The 24,205-nt window shown below is 38.9% G+C and overlaps 1 protein-coding gene across 1 annotated transcript in view; it reads left to right on the top strand.

Moving 5' to 3' along the window:
• The first annotated feature begins 7,697 nt into the window (after positions 1 to 7,697).
• Positions 7,698 to 24,205, top strand: part of LOC122812297 (signal-regulatory protein beta-2-like) — a 460,698-nt gene continuing 444,190 nt past the window's right edge. Inside the window, exon 1 of the mRNA XM_044084706.1 lies at positions 7,698 to 7,781. Within this exon, the coding sequence (XP_043940641.1) occupies positions 7,718 to 7,781 (64 nt within the window). The 5' untranslated portion in view covers positions 7,698 to 7,717. The remainder of the gene's footprint in view (positions 7,782 to 24,205) is intronic.

Below are 24,205 nucleotides of genomic sequence, written 5' to 3'. Positions count from 1 at the left end.
AGTATCATGGATTCAAAGGTATGTGTGTATGTGCATGGATGTTTGTGACAGCATTAACCCATTCACCACATGGAACTACTAGTATCATGGAGCCAAGGGTATGTTTTAATGTGCATGGACATGTCTTTGTGACAGCATTAACCCATTCACCATATGGAACTGCTAGTATCATGCAGCCAAGGGTATGTGTGTATGTGCATGGACATGTGTTTGTGACAGCATTCACCCATTCACCCAATGGAACTGCTAGTATCATTGAGCAAAGGCTATGTGTGTATGTTCATGGGCATGTGTTTGTGACAGCATTAATCCATTCACCACATGGAACTGCTACTATCATGGAGCCAAGTGTATGTGTGTATGTGCATGGACATGTGTTTGTGACAGCATTAACCCATTCACCACATGGAACTGCTAGTATCATGGTGCCAAGGGTATGTGTGAATGTGCATGGACATGTATTTTTACAGCATTAACCCATTCACCCCATGGAACTGCTAGTATCATGGAGCCAAGGTTATGTGTGTATATGCCAGGACATGTGTTTGTGACAGCATTAACCCATTCACCAAATGGAACTGCAAGTATCATGGAGACAAGGGTATGTGTGTATGTGCATGGACATGTGTCTGTGACAGCATTAACACATCCAGCCATGGAGCCAAGGGTATGTGTGTATGTGCATGGACATGTGTTTGCAACAGCATTAACCCATTCACCACCATGGAACTGCCAGTATCATGGAGTCAAGGATATGTGTGTTTGTACATGGACGTGTGTTTGTGACTGCTTTAACCCATTCAACACATGAACTGCTAGTATAATAGAACCAAGGGTATGTGTGTATCTGCATGGACATGTGCTTGTGACAGCATTAACCCATTCACCACATGGAACTGCTAGTATCATGGAGCCAAGGGTATGTGTGTATGTTCATGGAAATGTGCTTGTGACAGCATTAACCCATTCACCACATGGAACGGCTAGTATCGTGGATCCAAGGTTATGTGTGTATGGTAATGGGCATGTGTTTGTGACAGCATTAACTTATTCACCACATGGAAAAGCTAGTATCATGGAACCAAGGGTATGTATGTATGTGCCTGGAGATGGGTATGTGACAGCATTAACCTACTCACCTCATGGAACTTCTAGTGTCATGGAGCCAAGGGTATGTGTGTATGTGTATGGGTATGTGTTTTTTGACAGCATTAACCCATTCAGCACAAAGAACTGCTAGTATCATAGAGCCTAGGGTATGTGTGTATGTGCATGGACATGCGTTTGTGAAAGCATTAACCCATTCACCACATGGAACTGCTAGTGTCATGGAGCCAAAGTATGTGTGTCTGTGCATGGACATGTGTTTGTGATAGCATTAACTCATTCACCACATGTAACTGCTAGTATCATGGAACCAAGGGTATGTGTGTATGTGCATGGACATATGTTTGTGACAGCATTAACCCATTCACCACATGGAACTGCTAGGATCATGGAGCCAAAGGTATGTGTTAATGTGCCTGGACATGTGTTTGTGACAGCATTAATCTATTCACCCCATGAAACTGCGAGTATCATGGAGCCAGGGGTATATGTGTATGTGCATTGACATGTGTTTGTGACAGCATTATCCCATTCACCACATGGAAATGCTAGTATCATGGAGCCAAGGGTATGTGTGTATGTGCATGGACATGTGTTTGTGACAGCATTATCCCATTCACCACATGGAAATGCTTGTATCAAGGAGCCAAATGTATGTGTCTATGTGCCAGGACATGTGTTTGTAACAGCATTAACCTATTCACCCTCATGGAACTGCAAGTATCATGTTGCCAGTGCTATGTGTGTATGTGCATAGGCATGGGTTTGTCATATCATTCACCCATTCAACCCATGGAACTGCTAGTATCATGGAGCCAAAGGTATGTGTGTATGTGCATAGACATGTGTTTGTGACAGCATTAACTCTTTCACCACATGGAACTGCTACTATCATGGAGCCAAGTGTATGTGTGTATGTGCATGGACATGTGTTTGTGACAGCATTAACCCATTCACCACATGGAACTGCTAGTATCATGGAGCCAAGGGTATGTGTGTATGTGCATGGACATGTGTTTGTGACAGCATTAACCCATTCACCACATGGAACTGCTAGTATCATGGAGCCAAGGGTATGTGTGTATGTGCATGGACATGTGTTTGTGACAGCATTAACCCATTCACCACATGGAACTGCTAGTATCATGGAGCCAAGGATATGTGTGTATGTGCATGGACATGTGTTTGTGACAGCATTAACCCATTCACCACATGGAACTGCTAGTATCATGGAGCCAAGGGTATGTGTGTATGTGCATGGACATGTGTTTGTGACAGCATTAACCCATTCACCACATGGAACTGCTAGTATCATGGAGCCAAGGGTATGTGTGTATGTGCATGGACATGTGTTTGTGACAGCATTAACCCATTCACCACATGGAACTGCTAGTATCATGGAGCCAAGGGTATGTGTGTATGTGCATGGACATGTGTTTGTGACAGCATTAACCTATTCACCACATGGAACTGCTAGTATCATGGAGCCAAGGGTATGTGTGTATGTGCATGGACATGTGTTTGTGACAGCATTAACCCATTCACCACATGGAACTGCTAGTATCATGGAGCCAAGGGATTGTGTGTGTTTGCATGGACGTGTTTGTGAAAGCATTAACCCATTTACGACAAGGAACTGCTAGTATCATGGAGCCAAGGGTATGTGTGTATGTGCATGGACATGTGTTTGTGACAGCATTAACCCATTCACCACATGGAACTGCTAGTATCATGGAGCCAAGGGTATGTGTGTATGTGCATGGACATGTGTTTGTGACAGCATTAACCCATTCACCACATGGAACTGCTAGTATCATGGAGCCAAGGGTATGTGTGTATGTGCATGGACATGTGTTTGTGACAGCATTAACCCATTCACCACATGGAACTGCTAGTATCATGGAGCCAAGGGTATGTGTGTATGTGCATGGACATGTGTTTGTGACAGCATTAACCCATTCACCACATGGAACTGCTAGTATCATGGAGCCAAGGGTATGTGTGTATGTGCATGGACATGTGTTTGTGACAGCATTAACCCATTCACCACATGGAACTGCTAGTATCATGGAGCCAAGGGTATGTGTGTATGTGCATGGACATGTGTTTGTGACAGCATTAACCCATTCACCACATGGAACTGCTAGTATCATGGAGCCAAGGGTATGTGTGTATGTGCATGGACATGTGTTTGTGACAGCATTAACCCATTCACCACATGGAACTGCTAGTATCATGGAGCCAAGGGTATGTGTGTATGTGCATGGACATGTGTTTGTGACAGCATTAACCCATTCACCACATGGAACTGCTAGTATCATGGAGCCAAGGGTATGTGTGTATGTGCATGGACATGTGTTTGTGACAGCATTAACCCATTCACCACATGGAACTGCTAGTATCATGGAGCCAAGGGTATGTGTGTATGTGCATGGACATGTGTTTGTGACAGCATTAACCCATTCACCACATGGAACTGCTAGTATCATGGAGCCAAGGGTATGTGTGTATGTGCATGGACATGTGTTTGTGACAGCATTAACCATTCACCACATGGAACTGCTACTATCATGGAGCCAAGTGTATGTGTGTATGTGCATGGACATGTGTTTGTGACAGCATTAACCCATTCACCACATGGAACTGCTAGTATCATGGAGCCAATGGTATGTGTGTATGTGCCAGGACATGTGTTTGTGACAGCATTAACCCATTCACCACATGGAACTGCTAGTATCATGGAGCCAAGGGTATGTGTGTATGTGCATGGACATGTGTTTGTGACAGCATTAACCCATTCACCACATGGAACTGCTAGTATCATGGAGCCAAGGGTATGTGTGTATGTGCATGGACATGTGTTTGTGACAGCATTAACCCATTCACCACATGGAACTGTTAGTATCATGGAGCCAAGGGTATGTGAGTATGTGCATGGACATGTTTTTGTGACAGCATTAACCCATTCACCACATGGAACTGCTAGTATCATGCAGCCAAGGGTATGTGTCTATGTGCATGGACATGTGTTTTGACAGCATTAACCCATCCAGCACATTGAACTGTTAGTATCATGGAGCCAAGGGTATGTGAGTATCTGCATGGACATGTGTTTGTGACAGCATTAACCCATTCACCACATGGAACTGCTAGTATCATGGAGCCAAGGGTATGTGTGTATGTGCATGGACATGTGTTTGTGACAGCATTAACCCATTTACCACAAGGAACTGCTAGTATCATGGAGCCAAAGGTATATGTGTATCTGCCTAGACATGTGTTTGTGACAGCAATAACCCATTCACCACATGGAACTGCTAGTATCATGGAGCCAAGGGTATGTGTGTATGTGCATGGACATGTGTTTGTGACAGCATTAACCCATTCACCACATGGAACTGCTAGTATCATGGAGCCAAGGGTATGTGTGTTTGTGCATGGACATGTGTTTGTGACAGCATTAACCCATTCACCACATTGAACTGCTAGCATCATGGAGCCAAGGGTATGTGTTTTTGTGCATGGACATGGGTTTCTGACAGCATTAACCCATTCACCCCATGGAACTGCTAGTATGATTGAGCCAAGGGTATGTGTGAATGTGCATGAACATGTGTTTATGACAGCAATAATCCATTCAACACATGAGACTGCTATTATCATGGAACCAAGGGTATGTGTGTATCTGCAAGGACATGTTTTTGTGACAGCATCAACCCATTCACCATGTGGAACTGCTAGTATCATGGAGCCAAGGGTATGTGTGTATGTGCATGGACATGTGTTTGTAACAGCATTAACCCATTCACCCCATGGAACTGCTAGTATCATGGAGGCAAGGGTATATGTGTATGTGCCAGGACATTTGTTTGTGACACCATAAACCCATTCACCACATGGGACTGCCTGTATCCTTGAACCAAGGGTATGTGTGTATGTGCATGTACATGTGTTTGTGACAGCATTAACTCATTCACCATATGGAACTGCTAGTATCATGGAGCCAAAGGTATGTGTGTATGTGCATGGACATGATTTTGTAACAGCATTAACCTATTCACCCTCATGGAACTGCTACTATCATGTACCCAAGGGTTTGTGTGTATGTGAATGGACATGTGTTTGAGACAGCATAAACCCATTCAACCCATGGAACCACTAGTATCATGGAGCCACAGGTATGTCTGTATGTGCATGGACATGTGTTTGTGACAGCATTAACCCATTCACCAGATGGAACTGCTAGTATCATGGAGCTAGGGGTATGTGTGTATGTGCATGGACATGTGTTTGTGACAGCATTAACCCATTCACCACATGGAACTGCTAGTATCATGGAGCCAAGGGTATGTGTGTATGTGCATGGACATGTATTTGTGACAGCATTAACCCATTCACCACATGGAACTGCTAGTATCATGGAGCCAAGGGTATGTGTGTATGTGCATGGACATGTGTTTGTGACAGCATTAACCCATTCACCATGTGGAACTGCTAGTATCATGGAGTCAAGAGTATGTGTGTATGTGCATGGACATGTGTTTGTGACAGCATTAACCCATTCACCCCATGGAACTGCTAGTATCATGGAGCCAAGGGTATGTGTGTATGTGCATGGACATGTGTTTGTGATAGCATTTACCTATTCACCACATGGAACTGCTAGTATCATGGATTCAAAGGTATGTGTGTATGTGCATGGATGTTTGTGACAGCATTAACCCATTCACCACATGGAACTGCTAGTATCATGGAGCCAAGGGTATGTGTGTATGTGCATGGACATGTGTTTGTGACAGTATTAACCCATTCACCACGTGAAACTGCTAGTATCATGGAGCCAAGAGTATGTGTGTATGTGTAAGGACATGTGTTTGTGACAGCATTAACCCATTCACCCCATGGAGCTGCTAGTATTATGGAGCCAAGGGTGTGGGTGTATGTGCATGGACATGTGTTTGTGACAGCATTTACCTATTCTCCACATGGAACTGCTAGTATCATGGATCCAAAGGTATGTGTGTATGTGCATGGATGTTTGTTTGTGACATCATTAACCCATTCACCACATGGAACTACTAGTATGATGGAGCCAAGGGTATGTTTTTATGTGCATGGTCATCTGTTTGTGACAGCATTAACCCATTCACCACACTGAACTGCTAGTATCATGGAGCCTTGGGTGTGTGTATGTGCATGGACATGTGTTTCTTTGACTTAAGGGCATTAATGCAGCTACATGGACAGGTCTGTGTGTCATTATGTAGGTGCATGTGCTTGTGTGGGTGTGTGGTCACCCTGCTGGAGGTTAGTAAAGAAGCTCTGTGTATGAGTGTGTGTGTGTGCGTGTGTGTGTGTGTGTGTGTGTGTGTGTGTGTGTGTGTGTGTGTGTGTGTGTGTGTGTGTGTGTGTGTGTGTGTGTGTGTGTGTGTGTGTGTGTGTGTGTGTGTTATCTGGTGTGTACATATGTGTATGTGCACATGCAGGTGTGTGTGTGTGTGTGTGTGTGTGTGTGTGTGTGTGTGTGTGTGTGTGTGTGTGTGTGTGTGTGTGTGTGTGTGTGTGTGTGTGTGTGTGGTTTGCTTATCATGAAGCAGTAGTTAAACAGTGGCTGAGGGAATCAAACCTTAGACTACACTATGAAAGTTTTTAGCAGTTCACAATCTTAATCATCTATGTTAAAATTATCACAGTTCAGTAAATATTTATGTGACATATTTACATCCTGAGGAGTCAGTAAAGCTGTTTTGGGTAGTGAGTGTGCACCCACATGAGACTAACACCCTGGGTGACTAAATATTTGATTACAGTAAAATAAGATGATTGCTTCTTGTACTTTATCCTTATGTTCCTTAATATGGGAATAAGTCATATGACTAGTGACTTTTTAGTTCAGAAATCATTAGTTACTAATAACGGAACAAATTTTCAAGTAGCTTTGATTTTTTTAACTTATTTTGTATTTCTTTTTGAGGTTTTTTCTCTTGCAAGCTAAATATAATAAGTAGATACCACAGTGGTGAAGCTTCCAGTTTGTAGGATGTTGTAGTTAGCTTTGCCACACAAAATGGCCACAATATCAAATCAGTAAAGAGCTCCTCAGTCTGTCAGTCTCAAGTGAATGGTTTTCTTGTTTAGTAGTATGAAATATGATCATACCATTTCAGGAAAACTTATGTAAATTGACCAAAAACTACTGCTTCATGGCAGTTGTCTGTTTTGGGTATAACCTCCCACTGTATACAACATAACCCTTAATAATTATTGCTAACTCTGTCCACTGCAGCTCAGGTGAAGCACATTTACTGCACCAGTCCACATAAGCTTTCTGAAATTTGAGTGAATCCCTGCTTCAGCATGCAAACAATAGTGTGACTTCAAGCAGAAAAAGTAGTAGTGTGCTAGTTTTATCTGTGTACTGTAACATGCAGCATTGCTACTTTAAGAATGATCAAGTCCCTTCCTCTATTTCTGTTTGTCCGTCCCTTTTCTCGTAAGTGGTGACATGTTTACCATAAAACATCCTTCATTATATATATATATATATATATATATATGTACATATTATGCTAGAATTCAGCTGCCTTGTAATACAGCCACAGATCACAACATGCAGGTTTGGGATTATGCATTCAGCCTCCTCTTCCCTTTGATTCCTTTATGCATTCTCAAAGGTATGAAATGCTTTATGTAGATTAACTTCTAATGTGTGATATTTTAAAATGTTGCTGTCACGTTCAAGGTGTGTAATAAACTGTTATATACAAATCAATTAAGTTAAAAGAAAACCTGTATTTTAGTCATTATTAATCATGAAAAAACAACTAAATATTAATGTTTTATTTTCTAGATCATCTGGAAGCTTTTGTTGTTACAAAAATTTCTTAAAGTCATAATATAGGTAGAAATAAACTGTGAGAATCAGTTTCTGCTCAGCAGATATACAATTTGTTATTGGAAATACAATTTGTTATTGCACCTATTTGCAATAACTGCCTTAAACTGCTCAGAAACAACATCTGTACATATTTACATTGTCAACCAACATTTCACTAGACATTAATGTTGCTTGGTTCACTTTGAAAATATCCCTTGTACAGGCAAAATAGGTTGTTTACCTTGAGATTGCTATTCAACCTTGTGATTCTAGGAACCATCACAGAATATTTAATGACTGCTTTACAAATACTCCTTGGATATGCCAGAACCTAACAGATAGCATCAGTTTGCTAATTTTACGTGTCTGTATGCTGTTTGCAATATAGTGTACCTAGCAGGGGACTTCCTAGAGCTGAACCATTATGCAGTTTACATCTTGCACTGCCTCGTGCACACTTGTTTAAAGCTATACAGCACCTACGAGATGTTCAATCTTTGTGTTTTACCCAGGTAACTACATTCTAATACTGCATTGAGAACTTAGCCAGTAATGCCTAGGCTACTAACTGCCATAAAGCAGAAGTGAAAGCATTTATGCTGAGTTTGAATCACAGTCGGTACTGTAATTGTGTTAGTCTGTCTAAACTCCTCCTACCCAAATCTTTCATTTACCCTGTCTCATCCTATTTTCTTCCAAACAGTTCTTTCCCCTACTGCCTGCCTTTGGCCCCTACCGACCAGACCAGTGGACTATAAACAGGGAACGCCATAACAGGGATACCATAAACTGGGAAAACAGAGTTTTACCTGCAAAAAAAAGTGTATGTGTTACAATATTCATCCTAAATTCTGTAAAGGTGAACACAACATATTGGGCCAATGTTGAGCCCTCCCTTATCTCTCTCTAGCTTTTTCCCCCTCCCTTCACTCTTCCAGCCATTCCAACCCTGCACTTCCCTACTAGATTCCTATAAACTCCTAACAATCTGGCTATACTACAGGAACTACCTATAACATCTTACTGATGAGTGTTAGACACTTACCTTGCAATCTTTAGCCTGGGGTTCTAGCCCACTCTGTTCACTATGCTCACTTTGATCCCCTCCCTGCCCCCTATTCCCACCTGCCTTCAGTAGCTCTACATTTATTCTTAGCCATAGCTCCTCCTTTAATTCCCACCAATTAGGCTACACGACTGTTCATTCCCTCCCCTTACATCTGGCACAATCATGCTACTACCTAATATAATAACAATCCTAATCTGCTTAGTTCTAGCTCACATTACATCCTACCAATGCTCCATAGTCACATGCCTCAACAACTTCCACTGTACTCTCTCAACATCTTCCCTCAAACATTTACACTATGACTACACAACCCCTGCCACCAAAAGTATCTTCCCAATACACACACTCCATTACCAAACACCTAACACACTCAAAAATAAAATATTCCTAAGATACCTTAAGCAATTTACTATGTATATAAAACATATCCTAAACACCCTTTCTAGACTAGCCCTCGCTGGAGACATCCATCCTAATCCTGGTCCTGTCAAGTCCAACCCAACCACAGCCCCTAGTCTAAGCAAACCCCCATAACTCAATTCATAGCCAACAAAAAAACAACTGACCTACTTATAATGTCCCTAAACATCAGAAGCATATGCAATAAAATCCAAGATCTATATGCCAGCATAAGCTTATATTCCCCAGATATTCTCTTCCTAACTGAAACCTGGCTCCAACCTCACATCAGAAGTGAGGAAATACTTCCACCTGAATATAATATCCTTCTTGTAGACAGATTGTCCAAAAAAGGAGGTAGTGTAGCATTGATATTTAAACACCACCTCAATATCCAACTCCTGAACACATCTGCCCCTCATTACAACAATGAAGAAATCCTCTATGCCAATCTCAAAGTAAACCCAAACAAAACAATCAATATCATAGGATGCTATTTCCCACCAGGGCAAAATATAACACCCCTAAAAAGTCTCTTGAGCTGGGCTAATCTATCTCTACCCCAGGAAACCATCATTCTCGGTGACTTTAACATCAACTAGCTATCCTGTAATAATCTCCCAACCATTCACCTAAATGTCCATGGGTTCACTCAACTCATCCAATCCCCTACCTGAATCAACAAAAATCCTAACGATCATACCTTACTTGACTGGATCCTAGTCAACAAAGCCCCCTCACTCTTACCTAGCAGGCTGCTTACCTGACAGTCTCACTGACCACTCCCCCACTTTCCTAATTAGGCACCACACAAACAGTCTCAAGCCCATTACCCACAGGCAGATACAGAACAAGTCCAACTTCAACCCCAAGTCCTTCAACTCCTCCCTGCAAAAAATTAACTGGTCACCACTAAAATACCTCAACCTAGATGAGGCTGTCCACTTCTTCAACAGTACCTTCCTCTCCATCCTAAACACCCGTGCTCCTGTAAGAAATACCAAATCCAGATAAAAAAATAAAATTAGACAAATCCCTCTACTACAACTCCACCCTAAACTCTACCAACCATAATCCTAAGCAATTCTGGTCCACTATAACTCTATCCTCCACCCAGGGAAGGTTGACACCCTCCAGCCATCCATTTCCCCCCTCCTCCAGCAGTATTGCTGAATCCTTCAACAAACACTTCACTGAGACTATAACATCTCTAAACAAACAACTCTTCCCTATATCAGCCCCTAAACCCCCACTCCTCTTTTCTTCCTCACTTCAGTACCTACCTCCAACATAAAAGGACTTTTGTCAAAACTTAAACCCACCAAACTTGCAGCTGACAACCTCCCCTTTGAATATTTGAAAACTGCAGCTGATGCACTAGCTTACCCAATTTCAATTCTAATCAACCATTCCATAACTAAAGGCTATGTTCCCTCTATATAGAAAATATCCCACATCATTCCCCTCCACAAAGGCAGCCCCTCCACCAACCTCTCCAATTACCGCCCCATCGCAATCCTCTCCCCTCTCTCAAAGATACTTGAAAAATGTCAACACCCAGGTCTCCAACTACCTCCTAGCTAATAATCTTCTCTCCAATACCCAACATGGTTGCAGATCATATCACAGCACTACCTCCACTCTGCTTTCCTTAACCAACACTATACTTCATTACAAAAACAATGGCCTCCTCTCCACTGCCGTATTTCTAGATCTTTCAAAGGCCTTTGACATGGTATCTCATGAGCTACTACTTTCTACTCTCACCATCCTCTCCTTCTTACAATCAGCCTGCAACTGGTTCCACAGCTATCTACACAGATGCCAGCAATCAGTAATCTGGGATAATAACCTATTACCTCAACTCCCAGTTACTCTTGGAGTTCCCCAAGGGTCTATCTTTGGCCCTCTGCTATTCTCACTTTTCACTAACAACCTACATACTGCCACCACACAAGCATCTCTTATACAGTATGCAGATGACTCTGCCCTCATCTGCTCTGCCCTCACTTTACCAGAACTCCAACAAATCACACAGGAATCATTCTCTTCTGTAGAAAGCTGGGTATCCAATGCTCAATCCTACTCAATCCAAGTAAGACCAAACTTCTCCTGTTCCAACCTTCCAAATCCACCCAAAACACCTCCCACTTCAACATTCTCGCCAAAGACAATACCAACATCTCTCCATCTGAACACACAAAATTACTCAGCATGGAGATTGACAACAAACTTAGATTTGACACTCACATATCTCTCACAATAAAAAAAGTTCACAAGAAACGTGGTGCATTATATTGAAGCCACCAATTCCTAACCAAGTTGGCTAGAATCTCCATAGCCAATTCCCAGCAAATCTCTACCCTACTCTATGCATCTCCAATACTTAATAACCTTAGGCAGACAGACCTGCACAAGCTGGATGCTTGTTACAACAAAATTGCTAAATTTACCACTGGGGCCTCCTACCACAGTCATCATTGTATCTCCCTTAAAGAACTAAACTGGCTAGAACTTCCACAACTCCTTCACTTTAATCAACTCACCCTCACTCATAAACTTATTAACTACCCCCACAACATCCCATCCCTTCAAACCCTTCTCCAACCCTATCACTCCACTAGGCCCCTATGATCAAGCAACAAAAATCAACTCATTGTCATCAACCCAAAAACCCAGCAGGAGAAGCCCTATTTTCCTGTACCATATCTAAACTTTAGAACAATCTTCCCCCGTTCTTAACTACTCTACCTTCCAGCAGCCTTTTCAAGACTGCACTCAAATCCCACTTAAATTTGCACTGGCTTTGTCCTTGCTCTAATCCAGACTAACACCCCCACCCCTGACCCCCCCACTTAGATCCTTAGCCCATCTATACAAACACGACTACTAACCACAGTCAGAATATGCTAGTTGACTTTGCGTACTTTAAAAATTGTCTGACAACTTTGTTACAACTTTTATTATAATCAACAATAAGCTATCTTAACTTGCAACATTTACTGTATATACTATTGATAATAAATATCTAGTTACTGTATTAATGCCAACAACCTGTAATGTTGTTTCCTATTGCCTCAACTTTGTATCACTATTTATCATATACATGTTGTGGAGCTTTTCTCCCCAGGCATCTGCTGAAAAAGGGCCTGCGTCCAGTCAGAATTTCCCTGTAAACAAATGTAAATAAATAAATAAATAAATATGCTAAAGTTTATAATCAAGTAACTAATCTCATTTTGTTTTTGGTACAGAAGGGGATGCCAGCATATTGACCTTTATTTTATGAGGAGTGACTGTAGAACTTGTTGGATGATACAACCAAAAAAAATTAACAGGAACTGCTGAATTTGCTATGCTTAAATAATAATCTAGATACAGGGGAAAGGTAGATTGTATGCCAGGGGCTAAACAGATATGCTGATCATTTCATTTATAAATATTATTTGGGAAGGTGGTGGGCACATTATCACCTGAAGTTTATACAAAATGAAGTAATTTGATGAGGCATCAGGATCAGAGCTTCCCAAGTGCTAAACAATTAATGAAGGGACTATAATACAATGACAATAACTATGTAATTACATGAAAAAATCTGATTATGACTGTATAGGTCTACAGTAAATGTATATGAAATAGAGAAAACAAAGATGGACAGGAAATCTCATTAAAAAAAGTTTTTTACTCGAAGTCTGTGTGAGATGAACGTGCTTAGTAGTAATGAAATAAAATAGTACACAGCTCCTTTCATGTTATTTTTTTATTGTTTTTCACTAGTTCTACATATACAGGTCTTGATTGTTTCATTAGGCGTGAGAGCCATGTTATAAACAAAGAGTCCAAAAATGGGACAAGCCAGTACCATAAAATAAACATTTACATTATGACAGTGTCAGTTGCTCAATAGGTAATCTACTCACCTTTGCTGCTAGAAGATCAGCAGGCTGGAGGTTCTCTTCCCACTCCAGGTAACTAGATTGCTGATGGTACAGTGCAGAATTAAGAGGGGAGTGCTATACTCTTGAGTATGTTGACCTTCAGATAAGATGTTAAACCAAGGACTTAACTGCTTGAACTGGTGGTAGGTAAGATAGATGTAAGATATCCCACAGTACTAATTAAAAAGAGTAGGGGAAGTTCCCAGTCCCTGGACCAATTTCCACTAGTAGTATAAATATATCTTCAGGTTTCTCCTGAAAAGAAGTTACTAGTCAAGTGGGACTAACCCAGTCAACAAAGGATAAATAAAAACGAAAATCTCAATACTCAGTGTCTGTGTTTTGTGCAATGATTTTTAAAATTTAAAATGTTTTGCTATTAACTGATTAGAAAAATGCATAAATAATGAATGGTCTGCTTATAATTATTTATTTTATTTATTTATTTAACATTTGTTAACCGGGAAAGTCTGACTTGGAACAAAGCCATTTTTCAGTGTAGGCCCAGGGAGAAATGCTCCAGACATTTAATAAATACATTGCTATTTAACAGAAGAATCTAAAAATCCATTACTTTTTTATTATACTTATAGAATATTTTCCATATCAAACTTTTAGAAATGTAACAATTCAATTAATTTCATAATGCACATCACTATGCAATAATCAAAACTGCTATCTTTTTATTATTTTGCTATATTGCCACTAGGTATTCTTTAACTGATTCATATTTAAAGCTTTATTTTAGTCTCTCTTTGCAACTGAACATGTTCTCCTGGACTGTTAATAACTGGGGAGCTGATACAATCCTAAGTACTGAGTATTTTCCATACAGAGTGTTTAAGGGATTTGTAAAATTCTGTAGAATGTGACAAAAATTCATGGAGCTTTTATTTATTGAGCAAATTAGAATGACAGTATACTTAGCAAGTTATTTTGTTGCCTTAGATATGTGTTCAGCTTAAAACTTTTAAGTCTATTTATGTATTCAATTATTTGTTAACTATGTAGGTGGATTGCCACTTGAAAACAAAAAAATGAGCACTCCTAAAGGACGACCCATTCACTGGAATATGAATGAGTTTATTGCAAAATGCCAGGAAAAAAACACATACATTAACGCAAACACTTAACATTTCACTGTGTTTTCGTCAAACACTCGACTTCCTCAAATGTATGCATAATTAGTCATTGTGTCTGTTAATATTATAACTTGCCCCCCCCCCAAAGTTCTTTTTAGCCACAAATTGAACTCAAAAAGCAAGAAAAACATAAATGCAGTGAATAATAGTTGTCAGGACCATAATATAGAGAAATAAAACCGTTAGCAATGGTTTCAGAACCACAGTGTAGAAAGAGTACACAATACAGAGAAATTGTACAAAGAATGATGTTAGTAGAAATACAAAATAACAGATGAGTTTATTTATTGATTCAATTCAAATAAAGTCACATGTTGACTACACATTAGATGGAAAATATATATTTTGGTAAATATTTACCTTCTTGCCTTCTTGGATTGGATGCTTCAAGGGATTATATTCAGAAATATCAAATCACACAAACACTGAATGTAAAATATTAAACCCAATTTGCTAAATCAAAAAGCATGATATCAGCAAAATAGGTCCTGCAGCAGATCCCACAGGAGCGGCAGTCATTTTTTGCAGGATTTAGTGGTTAACAAAAAAAAAAAAAAAAGAGGCTAAGACCATACTCAGTAGGGTCTATATCACCAAATCAAAAGGACCTGTAATCGAATGGCATTTACATCATAAATGCCGGTCACTTGAGGTGTTTATATGGTACAGTGAAGATCGAAAAATTTGCCCTTTCCTCACTGTAGTGTGATCTCAGAGTTGGTGTATATAATTAGCGGGAGTGTGTGGGGCACAAGAGTGACTTTGATGGCTTACATTTTTGATGTAAATGCCATTCGATTACGGGCCTTTTTGATTTGGTGATATAGACCCCCTCAGTTACCCAGACATTTATTTCCTCATTAAGTGCTTTTATCTCTTAAAATTGCATGAAACTTCATCAGAATCTGATGGATTTTTATGTAATTTTAAGAGACCTGGGTTCTTAATCTAAGGTCTGTGTGAAAGAGACTGGTCTTGTCAGATTTATTTATTTATTTATTTATTTTTGGGGGGGGGGCAGCATGATTTTCCTGGCACTGACGTTGTGTGTTATTTGTCAGTGTATTTGTATTTAGTAGTAGACTAAAGAGACTCAGTTCATATTATTCAGTCTATTCTACTTCAACCACATTCCATTCCATATTTTGTACTATAGCCTCTAAAAAGTATAACGATTCTAACCTGCTGCTCCAAATGTTTGCATCTGTACTCCTTGAATATATAGTTTTCAGCAACGTTTGAAAAGCTGTCAGTATCTGCTGCTTCCAGATCTCACTAGATTGCACCAACATGCTATGATAACTTATCAGAAAGCCTTTTCTATTACAGGAGTACCAAAAATTGATATTTTGAGACATATACCATGTTCATAGTGATGTCTTAATTCATATGCTATCAGTCTTACAATCATTTCTCCCACCCTCACACTTGACCATCAGTTGCCACTAGCTCCTATCCTTGCTTACTGGGTCTGTTGGGCAAACCTTTGATTTCTGTCTCAACCAAACTTATACTGAGGATGGTGATGCAATCAAGGATGCTTATACAGCATCATACTGCTAGCAGGGAGTGTGCCGTAATTATCCTGACTGAGTGGGAGCTTTGTGACATTCTTGATAGCTGCCTTTGGGAGGTGCATGTTAGCTTCTGCACATGTACAAACTCCTCACCAGGTGGCATACTTCTTTCAGCATGGAGTTTGCCAGACTCTTAATGCTGTTGTCACAGTGAGCCTAAGCAGACTTCTTCTCCACAGGATGAGTGATCTGACATTGTCCACTCTCTCCCATACTTTCTAGCCCAGTCCCTCCAGCATGCATGCCACCAGTTAAATTGAGGTTGTTAGATGCACATTAAGGGTTTTATACCTCTGTGCCATATCTTACAATCACTTATGACCTTAGGGGAGGGTAAGTGTGTTATTTATTAGACTGAATAGAAATGTGGGTGACAGTTGTACTGCTCTTGCTGTTACTGGTAGATGGTTTACCCTTTGGAGTAGGTAAGCAATGAGGTATTCTTGAGATAGTCAGGCAAATCTGCATATTTTGTTTACTGCAACTGTATTTTGTTTACTGCAACTGGAAGCAAGTTGCTGCAGTGGTGGTGCTGCAGTAGCGTTGTCGCCTCACAGTAAGACATTGTCCGGTTCGATTCTCAGTTAGAGCGTCTTCTGTGTGGAGACATGCATGAATGGGCGTACCTTCGTTGAAGGTTGTGTGTCAGGGCTGGCAACTCGGCATGTAAAAATCTACTGCCAATCATTAGCAGACCGGAGTTCTGCTGTGGCGACCCCTAACCAGGAAAAGCCGAAAGACACAACAACTGGAAGTTAAGTTGGTGTTAGTTTAGGTAGTAATACATTTTTAGCTAAGATTGTCTTGCTTCCCATCATTTTAAGTTGGAGAAATACCTTATCAATTGTTTTCTCACGTTTATGTCTAAAAGATAAGGCCGATTCCATCAACAGTTCAAAGAACTTCTTGTTCATTCAGTAGATTATATTACCAAGTGGGTCTTTCAGTACCACAGATTTTATATCCTTCAACCACAAATATCTTTTGGGTTGTTATCTTATGGTTTATGCGCTGTGCACTGAAAGGAATTCTGGAGTTTGTTTTGCAGACTTGGTTGAGATTTACTGGCGTTAAGAAGCAGGATGTCATTCACATAGATGGTTTAATGAGTGTTTGAGGAACAAAAGGTGAAGTCATTTAGAAAGATGGGAAGGAGGATGGGCCCAGTGCCGACACCTAGTGGACACATGAAATACTGACACCTGCCAGATATGTGAAGAGAAATAGCTAGTGCTCTATGTGGAATTTTCCACTATTAATTGAAATGTTTTGCTACTTAGATTGTCTGCAAATTAGTTTATAACACCAGGACCAAAGTTAATATTTAAATTTAGTAACAAAACGTGGTCTACTGCTTCAGAGGCCTGAGTCATATCTACAAACACTCCTATGTATAAAGGTTATTGTTCATATTATTATCAATTATATCAGTTACTTTGCAAACCACAGAGATGATGCTGAAACCTTCTGTAAAGCCATGTTGGACATTTGCTAAAAGTCCATGAGTATTAATATAATTTGTTTAGATATGGTTTCTAAGTAGTTTTCTGTTTGGGCTGTTGCTTGAAATAGAGCAAAAGTGCAAGTTTTTTTTCAATTGAAATATTGATAATGGAAGTATTGGAGAGTGTTTCATTTGCCAAACTAAACTGGTAGTGATTGACAGGTTAAAATATAGGCAAAAGGACTCTCTATGAGCTACAATTTTATTAAAAATGCAGAAGAGTAGGTATGCACGTTTGATTTTTTTCTTTTTTCTTTTGCCGACTTTAAAGTTAAATTAGTACTTTGCCATAGATTTCTCCTGTAGTGGAAAGTTGATAGGTAGTATCACAATGTAAGGTAGATGGGTTGCCAGTAAAATTTGGAGTGGTTTGATTACTTGGAATATTGTTGTGCCTTGTATGTAATGTGTTTGGTGTTACTGTCCACGGATAGGAAGTTATTTAGAATTAAGTTGCCTGTGTTGCTTTGTTATTCTTTGTATGCTTCCTGCAATTCAATATACTGTTGCAGTGATAAAACAAAGAAGAACGTCTGTTGTGCACTTCAATGATTATTAACCTGATGCAATGCTGAAAACAGCATGAATGCACAAAGTATTGATGAACCAGAAGGAAAATGCATCACACAGGAGATACCACACAATGGTTTATTATGAAACAAATCACACAACAAAGTAGAATTGCTTCACATTTGCTTTCATCCATCTAAACAATTGGACTTCTTCAGAACATAGTCTCTTGTTCAGACAACCAATCAATTTATAACATAAGCTTACATGGCCACATAGAGCAAACACTAAAGAAATATACATAAACATCAAATTTAGTATATTTTAAATACACATTAAATAAATTTTAAATCCATTTAAATACATTTTAGATCATATTAAAACCTGATTAACAAAAATAAGTATACCCACTTCCTCTGAAATATTCATGAAAAATAAATTGTAATATAAAAAGTTTAAGAGACCAAATTCATAATTTGGCAGCTTTTAATGTAAGAATGGAGAGAATTGATGTATTTTCATTTAAACCTGGTTCTACAGCCTTGTTCAACTTTAACTGCCATAAGAGCTCCAAGCTCCAACACTCAAGTCAGGGACTACTCTATCAAGAATACCAAAATCAAATGTTTTAAAACAGTGACATGAAATAGAATGTTTATAAAGCACATTATTACTCTTAGCTCTCCTGATGTCATAATAGTGCTCATAAATGCATTTCCTCAAAACCGTCACATTATTACTCTTAGCTCTCCTGATGTCATAATAGTGTTCATAAATGCATTTCCTCAAAACCGTATTGATTTTATCTACATAAAAGGCAGGGCATGTGCAGCACTCAGCTAAACAGACGACGCAGGTGCTAGCATAATTACCTTCTTCTATGTTAATTTTCACTTGTTCACTGCCCCTTTCTCTAAAAATACAAAGTTTTGCTTCTAATATATACCTGCCTTGATTACAGAAGCCACATTTCATAGTACCTTTCAAAAAGGTTCATAGGTTAATACTAGGTTAACTGCCCTAAAGGGTCATTTAAACTCAAGCCAGTAACCACAACTGAGAATCATAACTTGCATCTTTGGTCTGTGAGGTGAAGACCTTAACCATTATGCCAAACCCATCCAGGTGTAAGTTTTTTTTCATGGTTTTGTCCCTCTTATAAACAAAACTGGGTTGTGTTCCCAGTAGTGTGAACAAAGCACCATTCATTTTAAAGATATTCTGATTGTTTTTAATAATGTATTTAATTGCTTGAGTCTCAGTACTGTATTGTTAAATCGATGCCTTGTCAAAGGAATGATGATAGTGGTTAAGCTCAACTCCATCGGTAATTTATTTATTTATCATGTATTTACCGGGAAAGTCCAAATTGGAAGAAAGCCAACTTTCAGCTGAGGCCTGAGGAGAAATACTCCAGGCACATGTTTTTGTAATGTGAGAGGAAACCAGAGCACCTGGAGGAAACCCACATGAATGCAGGCAGGACATGCAGACTCTATATGGAAGGCACCCCAGCTGAGAATCAAACCAGAGAACCTCTTGGTGTGAGGCAACAATGCAACTGCTGTGTCACTGCTGCACAACAACAGTTTCATAAGTTGTTGTAACTTCATCATTTCTGTCTAGGGCAGTACCCAACAGAGGTCTATATCTATTACCCCATCAAGTTAAAATGTCTGCCTGTGCTTCATTAATCATACCTTTGCAGTAGCCCCTATTGAGAAACATTTTGGATAAAGCATCAAATTCCTTAATAAGAATGTCAGAGATCATTGTCACAAGCCTAATGAATCATCCCTAAATTAAACCTCTTTTATGTATGTTGGGATACAAGCTTTTATAGTTATATACTTCAGATTATACAATCACCCCCCATTAATATTCCAAAACGTGCACACTGATTGGCCAGCATGCCCATTGTAAATCCCACGATATACCAACAGAAAAAGGTCCTGTTGCCTGGACTTTTTTCTGTTGGTATAAAGTGCTCAAAACATTTTTTTTAACAAATTAAAAAATTAATTTTGGATAAAGCATCAAATTCCTTAATAACAATGTCAGAGATCATTGTCACAAGCCTAATGAATTGTCCCTAAATTAAATCTCTTTTATGTATGTTGGGATACAAGCTTTTATAGTTACATACTTCAGATTATACAATCACCACCCATTAATATTCCAAAATGTGCACACTGATTGGCCAGCATGTCCATTGTAAATACCACGATATACCAACAGAAAAAGGTCCTGTTGCCTGAACTTTTTTCTGTTGGTATAAAGTGCTCAAAACATATTTTTTAACAAATTTAAAAAAAAAAAAAAACTGAGACTTTCTTTTCTCTGTTGTTTCCATTTCTAAGCATTGATGTACTGGGTATGTGTGGGATGCAAGTCCCATATGCATGCTCAGTACATCAAAACAAGGGGGCAGTGTACCACAACCAGTGGAAGAACAGTAATGTGCCGTTATACAAAGACATTATTTAAGGAAAGTAAGTTTTTTTTCTTAAATAATGTCATTGTATAATAGCAATAACTGACTCCGTGGTTGTGGTATATTGAAGATTTACCCACGGCTGGCTTTATTTAATCACTCGGGCTTTGCCCTCGTGATTAAACCACACCAACCATGGGTAAATCTTCAATATACCATATCACGTCATTGGTTATTACTTAATTATTCTAGTTTGTTGTGTGATTTATTTCATAATAAACAACTGTGTGGTATCTCCTGTGTGACTGACTTTCCTTCTGGTTCATGAATACTGAATGCATTCTTGTTTTTTCAGTATGGTACCAGATTGCTGTTCCAGTGATGCCTTGGAGAAGATGCCTTGATAACTTTCTGATTCCTAAATAGGCTTTCTTGGATGAATTTATTTATAATCTACTTTTCTTTATTAATAATGCAGATGTTTGATGAAGGTTGTCACTCAGAAGGTTTACCTTCCATGCTCTCTAGTCTTTGCTGTGTGTTACTTTAATGCTACTGGTGAGCCAAGGACATTTTGACCTCTTAGTCTTGGCCTGCTTGACAGAAAAGAAGTTATACACTATCAGTTTAGTGTCAACACTGAAAAGGGCATTTTTGCAATACTATTCATCTTCTGACCTTACTTTCTTAAATTCTGATAAGGGGCACCCCAAGATAAGTTGAAGACATATTTTTTTTAAGTTTTGAATGACCAGCTGCATAATACAAGACAGTGGTTAGTTCTATTGTTTGCTTGAACTGATATCCTAAGCATCTATAGGGTGTGGTTCTAACTGTTAGGATAACCAAGGAGGTCTGCAAGTTTCATTTGTGTAATTTTGTTGGGTTCATTAACCAGCTGTGTTAGTCCCATTGCACTGAGTAGCCTATTAAACTGAGTTCATTCATGACCTACAGCATTCACATTAAAACTGAATATTGCGGTTTTATTCAGGCTTCCGGGTACATTTTGAAAGTGTTTGGTCAGAGTTACATTTGTGGGTGGTGGAATATGTTACCCCTAGGGGAATTTTTTTTGTGACTCCATGTAATACTTAAAGTTGTAGCAAATTGGAGGAAGTCATATTTTTTTGTTTGACTGAGATATATATTTTTGCAATTTCTAAAGCCTTTTATGTTTTTATGTCATAATAATATACAGACTCCTTCTCTTCTACATCCTGTTCTATTGTCTGTATGAAGAGAGTATCTTTAAGAATAAAAGAAAAGGTGTAGAAGCTGGCTTTCACTCAGGTGTCTGTTATGGCTGTTATATTAACCTACTCCATTAAGGTCCTGGATCAGAGTTGTATGCACTTTTTATGTCTTGTTTTCATCAGGGCAATTTTAAGCATTTGTATTTTGCAAGTTGGTAAAATATTAGTTCAGATGCCTTGTGGGTAGCAGAACAGTTTGTATATGCATTTCCATCTTGCTTTAGTTTTTAGGTGAGCTAGGCAAAGTCTGTGTAATTTATATTTCCAATTAGTTTGAAAAGGTAAGCTATTTCTGTAGTGGGATCATTTGTGTTTGTAAGTGCTTTGGTATGTGATATAATCATTCAGCATGCATTTCTAAGAGATGCAAAAGGTTTCATGGTAAATTTTGAGATATAATTTATGTTTATTGCTTTTGGGGTTGGTTTTAATATTGTGAACTATTATCTATTAGTGTGACAGAACAAAACAGCAGTAGGCCAATCATAAGTAATGTAGGTATTAACTTTATAGGATTCACTGAGGATGAAAATGAAATGCTGTACTGCTGGAAAGGGAATGAAAGTGAATAAAATAAGAAGGAAAGAGAAAGAAAACGGTACCACAGCCGCCATCTTGGGTACTTGTTACGTCAAGATTTAGAACAGCAAGCATGGCCTTATCCCTCACGTAAGGCTGGTGATTAGCTAAGGAATATGTAGTAGTGATTGTGTAGTGAACAAATATGTAGCAGGGGTTTAGTGAACAGGAATGTATTTCGAGGATATCTTGTTTGCCATTTAGAGTAGTAGAAAGTATATTTTCTGTTGTCCAAGAGTTTTATAGTCTTACCCCTCAACTAAGGCTGTTGATTAGATAAGAGAGGTACAGTAGAGATTGTTTAATAAATAAGGCATTACCTCCTGAATTGCCTTATCTCTCAACTAAGGCATTTGTTGTATGGGTGTTAGGAAACAGATGTGTCTCATGCCATTTAAGGGACCTCCTAAATAAGAGATAAGTTGCAGAGTTGAGAAGACAGTCTAGGTTTATAATAATAAGAGTTTAAAGTAGTACGTTGTAGAGTGGAGAGGAGGATCCAGGTTTAGAGTTATGAAGAAACATGTTACAGGAGTAAAACAGGTTAATAATGAAATGAGGCAAACGTGGAGAGTTGATTTTGTAGGGTGTTTGACAATAGTTATGATACAAGTAAAATAGATTCCTGTGCTGGATGGAGAAAAAGCAGGTGGAGTGCTGTGAGTTCTTGGGAGATGTATAAATAATATGGCAGTGTATTGGCTGTTAGAAGTTTGTTTAGATTGGATTGTTTATGTTGTGTGGGGTTTGATTGGGTATAAATGTAATGATGTGGGGGAGAGTGGGAACAGTTTTGGAGACTGGAGCAGTGCTATCCCACCTGGATATTTCACATTATCACCTAATACATCAAGGTTTGAAATTTACCATTCATTATGCACTTTGTTCTGTTATTTACTTGCACAAATAAAGAAGACACACTGGGGAAAGTTAACTACTTTAGTGACAAATCATTTAGATGCTTAACAGTTGTTTATTTTTTTGCATTGATCCTGAAGACGAATGTCGAGTTACATTAAAATAATAAATAAATGAGGGAAAGGCAACTAAGGAGTCTAATACAAAGGGATGAAATAGACCCTCACATCAAAACATAGTTGGTGGAGACAAAGGGATGCTGTTAGGGAGGGTTAAGCAGCTGTTAAATATGATGCCGAGAATCGTCGCATGTGATCATAACACCAAAGCATTTCTACAGTCATATCTATGGCAAGAACCCCAGACTGAAAAAAGTACAAAATAAGCAGGGATAAAAATCTTCATCCATCTTAGTAAATGAGGGAAGGAATTCCCTAGCCATGTTACTAAGAATCATTTGAATTATGAGGTTCAGAGGAGTGTTTCTTCTTCAGTAAGTATCCCTAAAATAAGGAGTCCAGAGCTACAGTTATGTGCAATGGTTTTCAGAACCATATAGAAGAGTACACAATACATTGTACAAATGATGTTAGTAGAAATATAATACAAACAGGCTAACAGAGATTTTTTTTCTTTTTTTCCTTTTTTTTTTTTTTTTGGCATTTGCAAGAAATCTTCACAAATATTGTTTATTTAAAGTGTAGATTAAAACAGATTGTATTACTCCACCTCTGTAGGGTGGGGTGAGGGGTAAAAACAAGAAATGAAAGACTATTTCCAGGCACTACTGTTGTTAAAAAAATGTGTTCACTTTAGTTCTTGGGACCGAGTTTAATTTTATACATTACAGCTTCCAAGTTCAATGTCTTTTACCCCTTCAAAACTACCTAGATATTATTAAAGGTCAGCCAGTCAGTCAGATGAAAGTCAACCTCTTATTGTCAGCAGTGAAGAA

This window comes from Protopterus annectens, chromosome 9.part0, assembly GCF_019279795.1.
Source record: "Protopterus annectens isolate FY-2018-M chromosome 9.part0, PAN1.0, whole genome shotgun sequence".
Taxonomy (NCBI): Eukaryota; Metazoa; Chordata; order Ceratodontiformes; family Protopteridae; genus Protopterus; species Protopterus annectens.
Note: the sequence above shows the minus strand (reverse complement) of the source record. Positions and strands in the feature narration are given on the sequence as shown.